At 42.5% G+C, this 19860-nt stretch overlaps 1 protein-coding gene across 1 annotated transcript in view; it reads right to left on the bottom strand.

Annotated features, from left to right (window-relative positions):
* The window catches only part of LOC110168349 (neuropilin-2-like), a 186401-nt gene that overhangs the window by 153100 nt on the left and 13441 nt on the right, over window positions 1–19860 (bottom strand). The window contains exon 2 of the mRNA XM_055163701.1: window positions 3043–3220. Coding sequence (XP_055019676.1) covers window positions 3043–3220 — 178 coding nt within the window. The remainder of the gene's footprint in view (window positions 1–3042; window positions 3221–19860) is intronic.

The raw sequence follows: 19860 nt of genomic DNA, 5'->3' as shown, positions 1-19860 counted from the left end.
AGGGACCGTACCAGGACTAAACTAAATTTGAACCCAGATTAAACCAGAACTAAAGTAGGTCTGAACCAGGACTCAACCAGGACTAAAGCAAGACTAAACCGGCACTAAACCATAGATAAACCAGGTCAAAACCAGGTCAAAACCAGGTCAAAACCTCACTGTCCAAACCTCGCTCTTTCTCTTTTTTTTTTTCCTGATCTGTGTTCGTCTTTTTCTCCATAAATCGCTCCTCGAAACAACGGCCTCTTTCTCTTTTCTCTCTTTCTCTTTTCTTTCTTTCTTTCTTTCTGTCTTTTACACATCTGCAGACGTATGGAAGCCCGGAGTGGCCACAAAGTCTTTTACTGGCGACGGTTTGAGGTCCAATTAACTGCAGCACATTCCTTGCTCAAGGGCACGTCAGCTGCAGGAGGCCGTTTATTTAGGAAACTCAGACCTGGACCGGACTCAGGACCAGGACCACGGAGACAAACGGAGACAAACAGAGACAAATGACGAGTCCTGCTCTGGTCTGGACTCAAACGGAAGGAGGAGATCTAAGCAAGAACTAGACCAGGACTAAAACTGGACTAAACCGACACCGAATACTGAGAAAATACTGAATCAGGACTAGACCAAGACTTAATATGGACACAACCAGGACTAAATCAAGACTAGACCTGGGGCTACACGCAAACTAAACCAGTTTTTAACCCGGACTAGACCAGGACTGGACTGGGACTGAGCCCAGACTTAACCAGGACTCAATCAGGACTAAACTGACTTAATTAGGACTAGACCAGGACTAAATCAAGAATAAACCTGGGGCTAAATGTAAACTAAACACAGACTAAACCGGTATTTAACCCTGACTAGACTCGGACTGGACCAGGACTGAACCTGGACTCAAAACTGGTTCAATCAGGATTCAGTTAGGACTCCATCAGGACTAAACCAGATCTTAATTGGGACTAAACCAGAAGTTAATAAGAAGTAAACCTGGATTTAACCAGGACTAAAACTGGACTAAACTGGAATCAAGGACTGGATTGGACCAGGACTTAACCCGGACTCAACCGGGACTCAATTAGGACTAAATCAGGACTAAACCAAGACTAAACAAGGACTAAACCAGGAATAAAACTGGACTACATTGGGATCAAGGGCTAAACCAGGACTAAGATAATACTGAACCAGGACTAAACCAGGACTAAACCAAAAAGAAACAAGGACTAAGATCAAAACTGAACCAGGACTAAACCAGAATTAAACCAAGAATAAACCAGGACTAAACCAGACCTTAACTTGGACTAGAACAGGACTAAACCAGGACCAATACAGGACTAAGCCAGACCTTAAGTAGGACTAGACCAGGACTAAACCAAGAATAAACCTGGACTAAACCAGAAGTTAACAAGGAATAAACCTGAATTAAACCAGGACTAAAACTGGACTAAACCAGGACCAATACAGGACTAAAACAGACCTCAGTTAGGACAAGACCAGGACTAAACCTGGATTAAATCAGGACTAAAACTGGACTAAATTGGGATCAAGGACTAAACCAGGACTAAGAAAATACTGAACAGAAAATAAACCAAGAAAACAGAAGTTAATAAGGACTAAATCAGGACTAAACCAGGTCTAAACCAGTACAAACCCCAGTGGACCTTCTCAAATCCTCGCGGCCTTAACTCGACCCGTACACGTTGTATTTTATCCGTTTTAAAATCTTTTGACATTCCCATAATCCTCCGCGTCTGATATCGAAATGTCAGCCAGATTCTCGGAGACAAAATGAAAAAAAAAAAAAGTAATTCTTGCCGTTTGAATTTCCAGGAGGAGTAAATATTTGAGAGAAAAGTTAAAATGCGAGTCAGCTGTGGTAGTTTCCGTTCTCGGAGCAGAATAATTCTCTTCATATGTTCCTTTTGTTTGTGAGCGGAGAAAGCGTCGCCGTGGGTTACGCAAAAAAACATGAACAAAGAGACGTTTATGTGAAAAAGAAAAGAGCGAAAGTCCAACCTAAACCTAAACCTGCTGTTTGTTTACAGCTCTGGACAGGTAGCACACAGAGACCTGAGATGGACCTGGGTTAGACCTGGTTTAGACCTGAGATAGACCTGGATAGACCTGGTTTAGACCTGATTTAGACCTGAGTTAGACCTGGTTTAGACCCCAGTATAACACATCAACAGCAGCTCGCAATTGGAGTTCTTAGTCCAGAATTAATCTCTGTTTAGTCCGGGTTTAGTCCAAGGTATAATCCTGGTTTATCCCTGGTTTAGTCCCTAGTTTAGTTCTCCTCTAGTCCTGGTTTAGTCCTGGTTTAGTTTTGTCTGGAGTCTAGTCCTGGTTCTGTCCCTGGTTTAGTCCCGGTTTAGTCTTGGCTTAGTCCTGGTTCAGCACTGGTTCAGTCCTCCTTTAGTGCTCCTCTAGTCCTGGTTTAGTCCTGCTTTAGTCCCGGTTCAGACTTGCTTTAGTCCTTGTTTAATCCTGGTTCAGTCCCTGGTTCAGTCCCTGGTTCAGTCCCTGGTTTAGTCCCTGGTTTAGTCCCTGGTTTAGTCCTGGTTTAGTCTTAGTTTAGTCCTTGGTTCAGTCCTGGTTTAGTCCTGTTTCAGTCCTCCTCTAAGTCCTGGTTTAGTCCTGGTTTAGTTTAGTCTTGGAGTCTAGTCCTGGTTCTGTCCCTGGTTTAGTCCTGGTTTAGTCCCTCAATTAAATTTAATCCTGGTTCAGTCCTGATTAGTCCCGCTTTAGTCCCGAGACCAGGATTGGACCAGGACTGAACCTGGACTCAACCGGGACTCAATTAGGACTAAATCAGGACTAAACCGGGACTAAACGAGGACTAAATTAGACTTTAATTAGGACTAAATCAGGACTAAATCGAGACTAAACGAGGACTAAATTAGACTTTAATTAGGACTAAACGAAGAACAAATGATTAGTCCTGCTTTAGAGTCTAGTCTAATCCAAGGTATGATCCTGGGTCCTTCCTGGTCTAGTCCTGGTCTAGTCCTGGTCCTGGTCCACACATAATCCCCGAGGAGGAGCAGTTCTTACTTGCAGTCCAGCCTCTCGATCTCGAAGTGCGGGTTGAAGTTGAGGGCGATGCGCTGGGTCGGTTCTGGAGCCGTGATGACCCAGTGACAGTTCTGATGGGGCGGGTACTCCAGCGGGTACCCGGGCGACGTGATGTACCCGGCCTCGCTGGCGTCCAGCATCCCGCCGCACTCCGGAGCTACGAGAGACACACACGGAGAGACAGGAAGTGCGTTTAGATTTGTATTTATTATTATTGTCTATTCACGATGGACAGTTTAAATCTTTCTGAAGAGAAAAATGAAAGTATCACACCCTAGTTTACAGTAAGAATCAACAGCCCTAAGGTGTGAACAAGGTGTGGGTCGCTCGAGAACCAAACAACTTTTAAAACCACACGAGGGAGCTCATTCTGGATTACAATCTGTGACATCACAATTTGAAATCAAGTGTTTGCCGTCTTTATCTGCTTTCTGTATCTTTTTTATAGTATCTGGTTATGAAAATACAGAAATAATATAATATACCCTAAAAGAGACAAATTTTATTGTATTTGGAATAAATGGATTAAATATATCACCCCAATCAGGAAAGATTTTGATATTTTTAATGGCAGTTTTGTTTCTGTAAACTCACCTGTTCTGGTAAACAGTTTAGTTTTCTTTTTTTTTGTTATATACCAAAATTGGAAAGATCACATTTGAACTGGAAATCTGTAATGTAAATATTGGCTCTTTCCAAATAAAAAGAAAAATAATACAATAAAAATAGCTTCAAAGTGTTCAAAGCTTACAGTGTTCTGAACCACGTTAGCAGCACAGGCTAAAAAGAACATGTGCTACTACCAAAACGACAGTGTTGGGAAGTTTACTTTTAAAATGTAATCCCCTACAGATTACAGATTACATATCCCAAAATGTAGTTTGTAACGTAATCTATTAAATTACTTTAGGTGAGTAACGTAATCTGAATACTTTGGATTACTTGATATTGTCATGGTTTTTAAAACGACATGAATGAAGCGACCACATCCTGAAAATTCTTGTTTGTTCTCTTCAAATTGTCTGTTGAGCCCAAGTCTCCATGAATAAGCGACTGTTTGCTGTAGAGAAGCAAAGACCAGGAAATCTGAACATATGTTTTGTTTTGTCTGTTAAAAGAAAATAAAAAGTCCAGTCTTTACTTTACCATATTAAAAATATTATTGATAGAGAAATTATTTTTATATAAGATCACTGCTGCCTTAAATTATGTCCACTCTACTGTTAGGTGTCATATTGTTTAGACCTGGTTTTAGTCCTAGTTTTAGTTCTAGTTTAGTCCTCAATTTAGTTCTGATTTAGTCCTGCTTTTAGACCTGGTTTAGTCCTGGTTTAGTGCTGATTTAGTCCTGGTTTTAGTCCTAGTTTTAGTCCTGGTTTAGTCCTGGTTTAGTGCTGATTTAGTCCTGGTTTTAGTCCTAGTTTTAGTCCTGGATTAGTCCTGGTTTAGCTCAAAATGTGAAAACAGGAAAATACCGCCCTGTAATCCATTTATTTCAACAAAGTAACTGTAATCCAATTACCACACACTGAAACAGTAACTGTAACTGAATACAGTTACTCATAATTTGTACTCTGATTACGTAATCCCGGTACATGTAATCTGTTACTCCCCAACACTGCAAAACGAGCACAAATATAACACTTTTCAACATTTAAATAAAAATAGCGGACGGTAGATTTAAGTGACATTGGGGATTTAGAAGAATAAACCACAGATAATCGTTTTCACCTCTAAAAAAAGAGCTTTTTCAGTGAAACTAGGCTAGCGGAGGTTAGCATACGGGCTAGCGCCGATTAGCATGCTATAAACTAGCGCAATACAAGGCTTCCCAGGATTCCACGGGCGAGTATCTTAAGAATCTCACAAACGTTTGGTCACTCACATGAATTGTAATGATACTTGAGGTAGTTCTGAGCATTGGTTTGTGCTGAAAAATGCCAGAAAATCAAAAACAAAATGTGTATTCACCATGTTAGCTTCACAACAACATGAGGAGGGGCGGGTCTGTGTCAACAACGCCAGGGCCTCAACCTTGACCTGATTGGCTGACGCAACATCAGACTTAACTGCTATTGGTTGTTCAATGTGTCCATCAAAACACATTTACAACGTCTTTTTACATCTTTTAAATACATTTTATTGCTTTTTATCAGAGGCAAAAAAATAAATAATTAAATAACATTAAAAATTTAAAAAACTGGGGCTAGACCAGGACTAGACCAGGATTGAACAAGGACTGAACCACATTCTGAAAAAACTTGGATAAAACTAAACTAGTCTTTGAACCTAAACGTGTCAAAGACTAAACCAGGACTGAACCAGGACTAAAACTGGAGCTAAATCTTGGGCTTTTAAAGCAGGACTAGACCAGTACTGGACCAGGACTAGACCAGGAACTAGACCAGAACTAGACCAGGACTAGACCAGGACTAGACCAGGACTAGACCAGGGATGAACAAAGATTGAAAAAAGACTGAACCAGATCTGAACCATATTTTGGAAACAACTGGGATAAAATTAAACCAGGACTAAACCTAAACATGTCAAAGACTAAACCAGGACTAAAACTGGAGCTAAATCTGGGGCTAAACCAGGACTATATTAGGACTAGACCAGGACTAGACCAGGACTAGACCAGGGATGAACAAAGACTGAACAAAGACTGAACCACATTCTGAAAAAACTTGGATAAAACTAAACCAGGACTAAAACTGGAGCTAAACCTGGGACTAACCCAGGACTAGACCAGGACTAGACCAGGACTAGACCAGGACTAGAGCAGGACTAGAGCAGGACTAGAGCAGGGATGAACAAAAATTAAACAAGGACTGAACCAGATCTTAACCACACTTTGAGAAAAACTGGGACAAAACGAAACAAGAACTGAACCTAAATGCGTCAAAGACTAAACCAGGACTGAACCAGGACTAAAACTGGAGCTAAACCTGGGGCTAAACCAGGACTATATTAGGACTAGACCAGGACTAGACCAGGGATGAACCAGGATTGAACAAGGACTGAACCACATTCTGAAAAACCTTGGATAAAATGAAACCAGGACTGAACCTAAACATGTCGAAGTCTAAACCAGGACTAAAACTGAACTAAACCAAGACTAAACCAGGACTAAACGTGGACCAAACCATCTTAAGTCTTCACTTAACCCATAAATCTCGTAAATAAAAGCGAACAGAACGGCAAAATTAAAACACAAATCAATTCATAACGCTCGTCGGATATGAACATTTTTCCCCAAACGGTCCGACTCTTCTTCTCCCTATATTAAAATTCCTTCTTCCGTGTATTCCCAGGTATATTAGATTAAATTATTTTCATCTTTTCCCGTTATATCCCGTTCGGAACTACCCATCTGCTCCGGCGACGCTCCCGAACAACAGTAAAACACCGGAGAAGCAATTTGAGCCGGAAAGCTGGAAAACTCGGCGTACGTCCGGAGTGAGCCGTGAATACGAGAGATTAAAACCATAAAACATAAAACGCCGGCGCATTTCTCGGGATTACGCTGGGAAACGAGCTCTCGGCGCCCCCTGTGGGACCGTGAGCGTAATTGTTGTTGAGGCGAAACCGAGCTGTAAACACGGGACGCGTTTACAGATGGATTTAAGTGTCGTTCGTTCATTGGTTTTTCAAAATAAAACCAGAAAAAATAAGAACAAGAAACAGGACTAAAACAGGACTGAACCAAGACTAAACCAGAACTAAACCAGGATTAAACCAGGAATAAACCAGGACTGATCCAAGACTAAACCAGGACTAAACCAGGATTAAACCAGGAATAAACAAGGACTGAACCAGGACTAAACCAGAACTAAACCAGGAATAAACCAGGACTGAACCAGGACTAAACCAGAACTAAACCAGGAATAAACAAGGACTGAACCAGGACTAAACCAGAACTAAACCAGGAATAAACCAGGACTGATCCAAGACTAAACCAGGACTAAACCAGAACTAAACCAGAACTAAACCAGGATTAAACCAGGAATAAACAAGGACTGAACCAGGACTAAACCAGAACTAAACCAGGAATAAACCAGGACTGATCCAAGACTAAACCAGGACTAAACCAGAACTAAACCAGGAATAAACAAGGACTGAACCAGGACTAAACCAGAACTAAACCAGGATTAAACCAGGAATAAACAAGGACTGAACCAGGACTAAGACCGGGTCTAAGACAGGACTAAACCAAGGACAAAAAAATTACTAAACCAGTTCTAAACCAGGACTGAACCAGGACTAAAACTGGATCAAAACAGGACAAAACCAGGACTAAATCAGGACTGAACCAGGTCTAAACCAGGACTAAAACAGGACTGAACCAGGACTAAAACAGGACTAAACCAAGGACTTAACCAGGACTGAACCAGGACTAAAACAGGACTGAACCAGGACTGAACCAGGACTAAAACAGGACTAAACCAGGACTAAAAAAAGACTAAGCCAGGACTAAACCAGGACTGAACCAGGACTAAAAAAAAAGACTAAACCAGGACTAAACTAGGACTGAACCAGCACTGAACCAGGGACTAAACCAGGTCTAAAACAGGATCAAACCAGGACTGAACCAGGACTAAACCAGGTCTAAACCAAGGCTAAAACAGGACTAAACCAGGACTAAAACAGGACTGAACCAGGACTAAAACAAGATTAAAGTAGGACTAAACTGGTCTCAGTCCTGGTCTCAGTCCTGGTCCCAGTCCTGGTCCCAATCTCAGTCCTGATCACCCGACAGTCCTGGTTCAGTCCTGGTTCAGTCTTGGTTCAGTCCAGCATGGTAGTTTGAGTGACGAAAACGATCGAAAACTGAAAAAATTCATCATTATCAATTTTTTTTTCATTTTGGTTTTGGAGACAAATAATGAAGAAAATAGTTGCTTTTTCATTTTCTTATTTTTGGTTTTATTTTGAAAAACAAACAACACACAGATTAACAGATTTTCTCTCTGTCTCTTCATCGAAACAACGGAGCCGACGTTGGAGGAAGCAGCCAGGAAGTCTAAGCACACCGCAAAAAATTACTCTAAATTAAGTTAAAATTTACTTGATACCAGGATATTAAATGATTGGAGCATCCACGGGGACAAGAACGATCTCAAATTAAGACCGCCGCCTTCACGATTATCAAATTAAAAGTACAATATTACGCAACTTTCTGCACACCGCGGCTCTAAAACGGAACATTTTGAAAGTCCTCGAAATGTCAACACCGCGAAGCCCAAGCCCATGAATATTAGATTTACTCGACGGACTTTGATCCAAAATGAAATGTTGACTTTAGAGAACAATATTTCCTTTTCCGTTTCATTATTTTACGCTGATCCGAAGCTGAAAAAGGTTCATCTTTAATTTAACACGTAATTTGACTCTGTAAGTTTTCCGCGGGAGATTCTAACGTCCGCTTCTCCGTACAGATGTAACTGCTTTGTCTAGAATGTTCCGCAGCATGGCATTAAACGTATCTCTATGAAGACACTACTACGCCAGAATTTCAAAATAAAAGACTGGGACATTCTTGGGTTTTTTTGGTGGTTGGTAACACTGTTGGGCAAGTGACCTTAAAGGGCCGTTCACACCAAAGTGTCAAAAAACGCCTCGACGTCTCTATTTGGAGCCTTTGCATTTGAGTTTAGACGCTCCCGACGCTCGGCTTTGACGCCGTGGACGAACGGGACAAAAATACTTGGCGCGCGTCCGTTGCCCTGGAAACAAGAACTCGGTCCTGGTCTTTTCCCGAAACAATGTCAGACCAGAGAGAGAGACTTTAGTGTTTTTATGACATAAAACATCAGCGGAGGAAATCGACTCGACGACTGCGGCGTGTTTATATTTATACTCCACTAATGACACTGGATCAGTCCTGGTTTAGTCCCGGTCTAGTCTCGGTCTAGTCTCGGTCTAGTCTCGGTCTAGTCCCGGTCTAGTCCCGGTTTAGTCTCGGTCTAGTCCCGGTCTAGTCCCGGTTTAGTCCCGGTTTAGTCTCGGTCTAGTCTCGGTCTAGTCTCGGTCTAGTCTCGGTCTAGTCCCGGTCTAGTCCCGGTTTAGTCTCGGTCTAGTCTCGGTCTAGTCCCGGTTTAGTCCCGGTTTAGTCTCGGTCTAGTCCCGGTTTAGTCCCGGTTTAGTCCCGGTCTAGTCTCGGTCTAGTCCCGGTCTAGTCCCGGTCTAGTCTTGGTCTAGTCCCAGTTTAGTCCCGGTCTAGTCTCAGTCTAGTCTCGGTCTAGTCCCGGTCTAGTCCTGATTTAGTCCCGGTTTAGTCCCGGTCTAGTCTCGGTCTAGTCCCGGTCTAGTCCCGGTCTAGTCCTGGTCTAGTCTCAGTCTAGTCTTGGTCTAGTCCCGGTCTAGTCCTGATTTAGTCCTGGTTTAGTCCCGGTCTAGTCTCAGTCTAGTCCTGGTTTAGTCCCGGTCTAGTCTTGGTCTAGTCCCAGTTTAGTCCCGGTCTAGTCTCAGTCTAGTCTCGGTCTAGTCCCGGTCTAGTCCTGATTTAGTCCCGGTTTAGTCCCGGTCTAGTCTCTCAGTCTAGTCTCAGTCTAGTCCCGGTCTAGTCCCGGTCTAGTCCTGATTTAGTCCCGGTCTAGTCCCGGTCTAGTCCCGGTTTAGTCTCAGTCTAGTCCCGGTTTAGTCCCGTTCTAGTCCCGGTCTAGTCCCGGTCTATATCGATATTGAGTGCCTCTCTCCTGACAAAGCTTTTGAATGGTTTTGGTCCTGGTGGGTTTGAGGTGCCAAAACATCTGTGTTGTTTTGTCTGTTTTACAGACTTAAAACAGATAGAATCATTGTAAAATATAAAGTTGATACTTTGTGGATTTCACATATCGCAGGTTATTTTTAGAACATAAACCCCACGATAAACGAGGGACACTGAACTCTCACCTCAACCTGTGCACATGGACTCACACTTGTCCCGACCAGGACGGAAAACGGAGAATTTCTTGTACAAGTCGTTGTTAAAAGCTCTTTTGTGCTTCGGTGTGTTTCAGACTCACCGACTGTTTGTGTCTCGCTCCTTCTGAGTCACAGACGAGAGACGCTCAGTTTAATGAACTGTACTGAAAACCCGGACATTTGCATCACTTTATAAAAAAAAAAACAGACGCCCCGGACATGACGCAAAATACGGACATGTCCGGGGTCACCCCAGCCTATCGAGTATAGAAATTTTAAGATACTGTTATTTTTTTTTTTTTTGCATGACGGGTCCCAGTATGTTTACCCACAAAGTTATCTGATGCTAACAGGCTCACGTTAGTTCCTGTGGACAATAGAAATGCTCGTTCGTGTTTATCGTGACGGTGCCGGTGCAGGAGATTGGCACACATTATTATTCTTTACAGCGGAGAAGCCCAAACGTGATCGCCATGACAACGGGACAGTTCATTCTCGACAATACAAACGTGTGTGTGTGTTTGTGTGTTTGTGTGTGTGTGTTTGTGTGTTTGTTTGGGTTGAATTTAATATTATGAGATGAGAAAAGCAGGAAAGATACAAGATATTATTGTTAAAAAAGCATCGTGTAATATTCACGCTGCTGCTACTAAGACCAAACCAGGACTAGACCAGGACTAAAACCAGGACCAAACCAGGACTAAACCAGGACTAAAACCAGGACTAAACCCAGAACTAAACCCAGGACTAAACCCAGGACTAAACTGGGGTTAAACCAGGTCTAAAACAAGGACTAAAGCAGGACTAAACTGGAGTCAGACCAGGACTATACCAGGACTAAAACCAGGATTAAAACCAGGACTAAAACCAGGACTAAACCAGGGTCAAACCAGGACTAAAACCAGGACTAAAACCAGGATTAAACCAGGACTAAACTGGGGTTAAACCAGGACTAAACCAGGACCAAAATGGGGACTGAAGTGGGGTCAAACCAGGACTAAACCAGGACTAAACCAGGACTAAACCAGGACTAAACCAGGACTAAAACCAGGACTAAACTGGGGTTAAACCAGGTCTAAAACAAGGACTAAAGCAGGACTAAACTGGAGTCAGACCAGGACTATACCAGGACTAAACCAGGGTCAAACCAGGACTAAAACCAGGACTAAACCAGGACTAAAACCAGGACTAAAACCAGGACTAAAACCAGGATTAAAACCAGGACTAAACTGGGGTTAAACCAGGACTAAAACCAGGACCAAAATGGGGACTGAAATGGGGTCAAACCAGGACTAAACCAGGACTAAATCAGGACTAAACCAGGACTAAACTAGGGTCAAACCAAGACTAAAGCCAAGACTAAACCAGGACTAAACTTGGGTTAAACCAGGACTAAAACCAAGACTAAAACCAGGATTAAACTTGGTTCAAACCAGGACTAAACCAAGACTAAAACACTTTGGTAAAACTAGAACAAATACATTGAACACAGTCTTAAACCAAGGACTAAACCAGGTCTGAGCCAAGACTAAACCAGGACTAGTCTTTTAATTTCGATTTTCTTTTTTTCTTTTCTTTTACCTCAAATAAAAAAAACCAAACATGTTTTTCCTGTATTAACTCAGAGAAGTGCAGTGTTTTCAGTCCATTAGCTCCTCCGCTCTGACCCTCCTCCTGCCCTCGTCCTTCTCGTCTCGCGCCGCTTAAATGTCCTGATATTTGGCTTTATTCCTTTGTACGCGTCACCACGGCGACGGCGGGGACGGCCGGCGTGACGCGGGGTGTTCGTTGCTCGCGGCGGCGGAGGTTCTCGTGGTGGTTTTTCGTGGTGACGTGACGGAGCGAGAAGCAACAAACACCCTCAATAAAACATGAGAGCCTGTCAGTCAGCGCTCAGGGACAACAACACCACGTTTAAAGATACAACACGGAACATTACAGTATAATGAAAGGATCTGGGCAAAGGACGTACAGATAATCAAGTCTTTACTCATCATGTAGTACTAATAGAAGTAAAAGTAAAAGTTCCTGCAGGATCAGTAGTAGCAGTAGTAGTAATATTTAGTACTAGTATTACAGTAGTAGTAGAAGTAGTTGTTGTATTACAGTAGTAGTATTCATACTATTACAGTAGTAGTACTATTAATATTCCAAAGCTATGTTGTATTGTTGAGTTTTGCAGTAGTAGTAGTAGTATTCCAGTAGTAGTATTCATAGTATTCGAGTAGTAGTAGCAGTATTACAGTAGTAATAGTAGTAGTAGTATGTGTAGTAGCTGTGGTGTATTGTGGAGTTTTGCAGTAGTATTAGTAGTATTTGTAGTAGTATTTGAAGTATCTGTGGTGTATTGTGCAGTTTCGCAGTAGTAGCAGTAGTAGTATTTGTAGTATTTGTAGTAGTATTTGAAGTATCTGTGGTGTACTGTGGAGTTTCGCAGTAGTAGTAGTAGTATTTGTAGTAGTATTTGTAGTATTTGTAGTAGTATTTGTAGTATTTGTAGTAGTATTTGAAGTATCTGTGGTGTACTGTGCAGTTTTGCAGTAGTATTTGTAGTATTTGTAGTAGTATTTGAAGTATCTGTGGTGTACTGTGGAGTTTCACAGTAGTATTTGTAGTATTTGTAGTAGTATTTGAAGTATCTGTGGTGTATTGTGGAGTTTCGCAGTAGCAGTAGTAGTATTTGTAGTAGTATTTGTAGTATTTGTAGTAGTATTTGTAGTATTTGTAGTAGTATTTGAAGTATCTGTGGTGTACTGTGCAGTTTTGCAGTAGTATTTGTAGTATTTGCAGTAGTATTTGTAGTATTTGTAGTAGTATTTGTAGTATTTGTAGTAGTATTTGTAGTATCTGTGGTGTATTGTGCAGTTTCGCAGTAGTATTTGTAGTAGTATTTGTAGTATTTGCAGTAGTATTTGAAGTATCTGTGTTGTACTGTGCAGTTTTGCAGTAGTATTTGTAGTATTTGTAGTAGTATTTGAAGTATCTGTGTTGTACTGTGCAGTTTCGCAGTAGTATTTGTAGTATTTGTAGTAGTATTTGTAGTATTTGTAGTAGTATTTGTAGTATTTGTAGTAGTATTTGTAGTATTTGTAGTAGTATTTGAAGTATCTGTGGTGTACTGTGCAGTTTCGCAGTAGTAGTAGTATTTGTAGTATTTGTAGTAGTATTTGAAGTATCTGTGTTGTACTGTGCAGTTTGAGTCCATCAGTGGGATTAAGAAGCTCTCAGAGAAACGCTGCTGCAGACAGTTCGTCTTCACCCCGAGGAGAGAAGGATTAAGACGACAGGAAGAGGAGGAGAGAAAGGAGAGAGAGAAGAGGAGAGAGAGAGAGAAACAAAGAGAAGGAAGAGAAGAGAGAGAGAGAGAAAGAGGAGAGGAAGAAAGAGAGAGGAAAAGGATGAGGAAAGGAGAAACAAAGAGAGGAGGAAAGGAGAAAGAAGAGGAGACAAGGTGAGGAGGAGGAGGGAAAGAGAGAAGAGGAGAAGAGAGAGTGAGAAAATGAGGAGAGAGGGAGTAGGAAGAGAGGATAGGATAGAAAGCTGTAAAAAGAGGAAGAAGAGAACAGAGAGGAGAGAGGGAGGGATGAGAGGAGGAGAGGAGAGGAGGAGCGAGGGAGGAGGAGAGGAGGAGAGAGGAGGAGCGAGGGATGAGAGGAGGAGCGAGGGATGAGGGAGTGAGGAGGGAGGGATGAGAGGAGGAGAGGAGGAGCGAGGGAGTAAGGAAGGAGGGAGAGTGGAGGAGAGGAGGAGCGAGGGAGTGAGGAGGGAGGGAGAGTGGAGGAGAGGAGGAGAGGAGGAGGGAGGAGGAGGGAGAGTGGAATGAGAGGAGGAGAGAGGAGGAGCGAGGGATGAGAGGAGGAGCGAGGGATGAGGGAGTGAGGAGAGGAGGAGGAGGAGAGAGGAGGGAGAGGAGAGAGGAGGAGGAGGAGGAGGAGAGCGAGGGGATGAGGAGGGAGGGAGGGATGAGAGGAGGAGAGGAGGAGCGAGGGATGAGGAGGGAGGGAGAGTGGAGGAGAGGAGGATAGGAGCGAGGGATGAGGAGGGAGGGAGGGATGAGAGGAGGAGAGGAGGAGCGAGGGATGAGGAGGGAGGGAGAGTGGAGAGGAGGAGGAGCGAGGAGGGATGAGGAGCGAGGGATAGTGGATGAGAGGAGGAGCGAGAGGATGAGGAGGGAGGGAGAGTGGAGGAGAGGAGGAGCGAGGGAGTGAGGAGGGAGGGAGAGTGGATGAGAGGAGGAGAGGAGGAGCGAGGGATGAGAGGAGGAGCGAGGGATGAGGGAGTGAGGAGGGAGGGATGAGAGGAGGAGAGGAGGAGCGAGGGATGAGGAGGGAGGGAGAGTGGAGGAGAGGAGGAGCGAGGGATGAGGAGGGAGGGAGGGATGAGAGGAGGAGAGGAGGAGCGAGGGATGAGGAGGGAGGGAGAGTGGAGGAGAGGAGGATAGGAGCGAGGGATGAGGGAGGAGGGAGGGATGAGAGGAGGAGAGGAGGAGCGAGGGATGAGGAGGGAGGGAGAGTGGAGGAGAGGAGAGGAGGAGAGGAGAGGAGAGAGGGAGGGATGAGAGGAGGAGAGGAGGAGCGAGGGATGAGGAGGGAGGGAGAGTGGAGGAGAGGAGGAGGAGCGAGGGATGAGGAGGGAGGGAGGGATGAGAGGAGGAGAGAGGAGGAGGGATGAGGAGAGGAGGGATGAGAGGAGAGAGGAGCGAGGGATGAGGAGGGAGGGAGGAGAGGAGGAGAGGAGCGAGGGATGAGAGGAGGAGAGGAGAGTGCATCTATAGGAGCTGGTCTGAGGTAACAGAAACATGTATAAGGACCAAATAGAATTAAGTCTCTGCTCAGACTGAACGAGTCTCTGCACCGACAAATGTTCAATAAAACCTGAACGTCGCTGCTCCACTTTCCCTTTCACCTTAAATGATTATTAATATAATAATCATGAAAAAGTTAAAAATAAATAAAAAATAAAAACTGTCAGACTATTTTTAGAACTTGGGACTTGAGAGTTTAAACATTTAAAAAACTCATCACAAACCAGGAATAAACTTGGGTCAAATCAGGACTAAAACCAGGACTAAAACCAGGACTAAACCAGGACTAAAACCAGGACTAAACCAGGACTAAAACCAGGACTATACAGGTCAAACTGGGACTAAAACCAGGACTAAACTGTGGTCAAACTGGGACTAAAACCAAGGACTAAAACCAGGACTAAAAACCAGGACTAACCAGGACTAAACTGTGGTCAAACCGGGACTAAAACCAGGACTAAAACCTGTACTAAAACCTGGACTAAAACCAGGACTAAACTGTGGTCAAACCAGGACTAAAACCCGGACTAAAACCAGGACTATACAGGTCAAACCGGGACTAAAACCAGGACTAAACTGTGGTCAAACTGGGACTAAAACCAAGACTAAAACCAGGACTAAACCAGGACTAAACTGTGGTCAAACCGGGACTAAAACCAGGACTAAAACCTGTACTAAAACCTGGACTAAAACCAGGACTAAACTGTGGTCAAACCAGGACTAAAACCCGGACTAAAACCAGGACTATACAGGTCAAACCAGGACTAAAACCAGGACTAAAGCCAGGACTAAAACTGGACTAAAACCTGGACTAAAACCAGGACTAAGACCCGGACTAAGACCCGGACTAAACAGGTCAAACCAGGACTAAAACAAGACAAAAACTGGGACTAAACCAGGATTAAACCAGGACTAAAGCAGGACTAAACCAGGACTAAACTGTGGTCAAACCAGGACTAAAACCAGGACTAAAACGGTCAAACCAGGACTAAAACCAAGAGTAAAACCTGGACTAAAACCAAGACAAAACCAGGACTAAACTGTGGTCAAACTAGGACTAAAACCAGGACTAAACCAGGTCTAAACTGGGGTCAAACTAGGACTATACCAGGACTGTAACAGGACTATACTAGGACTAAATCAGGCCTAAACCAGGACTAAAACCAGGACTAAACTGGAGTCAAACCAGGAGACTTGACTTGACCAAGACTTGGGAATCAACCGCAGTCGGTAAAAAGAAGTGAACCGAGTTCCTTCAGCTCCAGTCAAATGAAGCTCATCGAGGCTGGTTCATATTATCAGGTTCATATAATCGGAAATTATTTACAGACAAAACAGTGAACAGATAAAAACCCCAGGATCATGTGGAGCTTTTAGAGTTAATACGAACATTTTAAGACCAAAACGCAAACATTTTCAGGTTGGATTTTATTAAAACAAACCTCAGATTAAAGCAGTTAGCGTCACACCCCAGTAGTGTTGGGGAGTAACAGATTACATGTACTGGTGTAATCAGAGTACAAATGATGAGTAACTTTATTCAGTTACAGTTACTGTTTCAGTGAGTGGTAATTGGATTACAGTTACTTTGTTGAAATAAATGGATTACACAGAGGGATTTTCCTGTTTTCACATTATTTTTATTTTTATTTGTTTTTTTGGGGGTTTTATTTGGTAATTTGACTCATTGCTGGAAACTAAACCAGGACTAAAACCAGATCTAAACTAGAGCTAAACCAGGTCTAAACCAGGACTAAACCAGGTCTAAACCAGGTTTAAACCAGGACTAATACCAGGACTAAACCAGGACTAAACCAGGTCTAAACCAGGACTAAACCAGAACTAAACCAGGACTAAACCAGGATTAAAACCAGGACTAAACCAGGATTAAAACCAAGTCTAAACCAGGTCTAAACTAGATCTAAATCAGGACTAAAACCAGGTCTAAACTAGATCTAAACCAGGACTAAAACCAGGTCTAAACTAGATCTAAACCAGGACTAAAACCAGATCTAAACTAGAGCTAAACCAGGACTAAACCAGGACTAAACGAGGATTAAAACCAAGTCTAAACCAGGTCTAAACTAGATCTAAATCAGGACTAAAACCAGATCTAAACTAGAGCTAAACCAGGTCTAAATTAGATCTAAACCAGGACTAAACCAGGACTAAACCAGGACTAAACCCTGCTGCACGGACGTGTCTGCTCCTCTTCTAACAATAATATTTTTTAATACAGTTAAGTGTCCGAGTCTTTGTTTCTCTACAGCAAATCAAGTAATCCAAAGTATTCAGATTACATTACTCACTTTAAGTAATTTAATGGATTACGTTACAAACTACATTTTGGTGTGTGTAATCTGTAATCTGTAATCTGTAGGGGATTACATTTTAAAAGTCACCTTCCCAACACTGCAGCCCAGAGATTTCAACGGCAAAATGTCAATATTAAATCTACAACAACAACATTTCCAACACAGAATTTAAAATACAATTTCTGATAAAATTCCTGGACATTTACAACAAATTTATTTACAGTGACAGAAAAAAAAAAAGACTGATGCTAGGCTAACATATTGCTAACATGTTGCTGTTGTTGACGTCTGTTTTTCATCGTGAGTTTTGACAACACGGACGCTCCCCCCGCCCCAAACAAACCCACGACAACCAACGACAGAAGAGAGGGAGGAGAAGAGGAGGAGAAGAGGACAGGAAAAGAGAGAGAGGCAGACGAGAGGAGGAGAAGAGATAAAACGTCTGACATCAGCGAGTCACAATATGTTTAAAATCTGTGTCCCGTTTGTGTGAAGAGAGAAGAACAGAGAGTCAAGAAGAGAGACACAGGTTCCCGCTCTTTTTCACTGACAAAATTTCAAAACTTTTCCATGACTTTTTCACGACCTAAAGTGAATTTTCCATGACTTTACAGCACCTGCACGTGTGGAAATGATCAGACTTTTAGGGTTAAATATGAAAAGTTAAATGGACAGTTTGGAATTTTGGACATAAGGCCTCATTTCCTCAGATCCAGAGTTTTGACAGTGAAGTTCACACTTTTATGAACTAGTTCAGAGTTCAGTTCGTTTTATTTTTAGGTGAGATTTGTAAATGAAAAGCTGCACTTATTTTTCAAACTGACTTCCAGTTTACAACAACTTTACAAGATATAAACTATAAACACACATCAGCTCGTTGGACATTATAATGTGTTTAATTCAGCTTTGCCACGTTTGTTTACGTTTTACAGAAACGAAAATTAAAACCACATGGATAATTTGCATAAATTGTAAACGCTGGAAAAAAGCAGCTTTTTCCTTGTGCGCTGATGTATCAGCTTCTGTCGGACTAAAGACACGACTCTGTGTGTTTCTGTGTGTCATTTGAAGAATGTTTGAAAGTGAGTGAGGGCAGCTCCTCTGCTTGTGCTCATGTGTTTGGAGCCACGTCCTGCGTGTGCAGATTTCAGAAAACAGGATCCATCCTTTTTCTTTGACGCTCTACGCGAGCGTAGGCGCATGTCCCCGTCAAAATCCACAGAGAGCATGGATCTGCTGTTGTGTTTGTGCGTTTACCATCAGCTCATCGTGCAGTTCTGTGTCATGTGAAAGAGCCCAGCTCCACATACTCTGTTCATTAGTTCTTTGAAATGTACTTTTGAAATCCTTCGTTTGCCGTGGTCAGTCTGTACAGAAGGTAAATACAAGTGGATAAACACACTGAGTCAAGTTTGATCGACTTTCCCATTGAGAAGCACGAGAGCCTGTATATTCCACTGGAGCTGCAGGTGGAGTCGCCTTCACGTTGACGCGGCTGTGGTTTCACGAGGTGAAGTGTGAGCAGATCGTCTCTCGTCAGGTCAAAACTAATTCTGACGTTTAATTGAACCCAACAGTGACGAACGTCGTTCATCTCACATAATTTGAACAAATTCACGATCAAGTTCTTGATTTACAAATGTGTTGCGTTCAGTTCAAAGTTCACTGAAAAATGAACGTGTTCAATGAACCGTGTTCTTTTGAACTTGTTCATGCACAACAGAGAGTTGGACACATGTGGAGACACTTTTTTAAATATTCCATCCAGTCCTTGTATTTGCAGGTCACAGGTTTTACCCACTCCACAAAACACCCCAAGAAAATCTATTATCCCACCAGACTGTCCATGTGAACGTCTGTGTCGATAAAATAATGTTTGAAATAAATCTAACCTTGTATCACATGAATCGTCGCATGTCGAGGGACTATTTTCTCATATATCAGTCCGCCGCTGTTGTTTGTATCAGAAGAACAACTCACCGCTGCTGCTCACACAAAAATCCTTCAAATACAAAGTTGGTTTTATTTCTAAAATGATTCTTTGGACACAGACGTTCACATGGACAGTCTGGAGTATGAACACATTTGTTTCAGGTGTTTTGTGGAGTGGGTGAGGAGAACTATGACCATTGTAAATCAGGTCCAAGATTCCAAACTGTCCCTTTAACTTTAACTCTTTCCACTCATATTTACATTATAGTTTTTTAACACTGAAAATCCCGTCAGTGCATTTATTGTCTCTATTAAACTAAAATATGTTCAGAAAATATTCATAATGGGAAGAGGAGAGGAAAGACAGAGCGGACGGAGTCAGAGGTACAATTGTCAGATTGGCATTTTCCTTTGACATTTCAGTAACATTTGAGCAGATGGTTTTGTGCAGAATTTTCACAGCAGAAGAAGACGAAGACTTACTCAAAATGAACTACAGAGAGGTCAAAGGTCAAAAAGAACTACAACAAAACGACTGAGACCGAGGCAGGACTAAACCAGGACTAAACCAGGACTAAACCAGGACCAAAAACCAGATCTTAAACATTGAACAAGACGACGAGCAGCAGCAACAGTCGACTAAAAGTACAAAAGTAAAAGTAGTGGAAATACTGCAGTACTACAACTCACAAAATACACAATACACAACACACACTATTTTATATTTTAAACTTTTTTATGTCACATCAGCTGTCAGGACTAAACCAGGATAAACCAGGACTAAACCAGGACTAGAACAAGACCAAATCAGGTTTACATCAGGACTAAACCGGAATCAAA

The sequence above is a fragment of the Boleophthalmus pectinirostris genome, unplaced genomic scaffold (assembly GCF_026225935.1).
Source record: "Boleophthalmus pectinirostris isolate CB_2022bp ecotype Guang Dong unplaced genomic scaffold, ASM2622593v1 HiC_scaffold_11, whole genome shotgun sequence".
Lineage (NCBI taxonomy): Eukaryota > Metazoa > Chordata > Actinopteri > Gobiiformes > Gobiidae > Boleophthalmus > Boleophthalmus pectinirostris.
The sequence above is the reverse complement of the archived record's forward strand: the minus strand, read 5'-3'. Positions and strand labels throughout refer to the sequence as shown.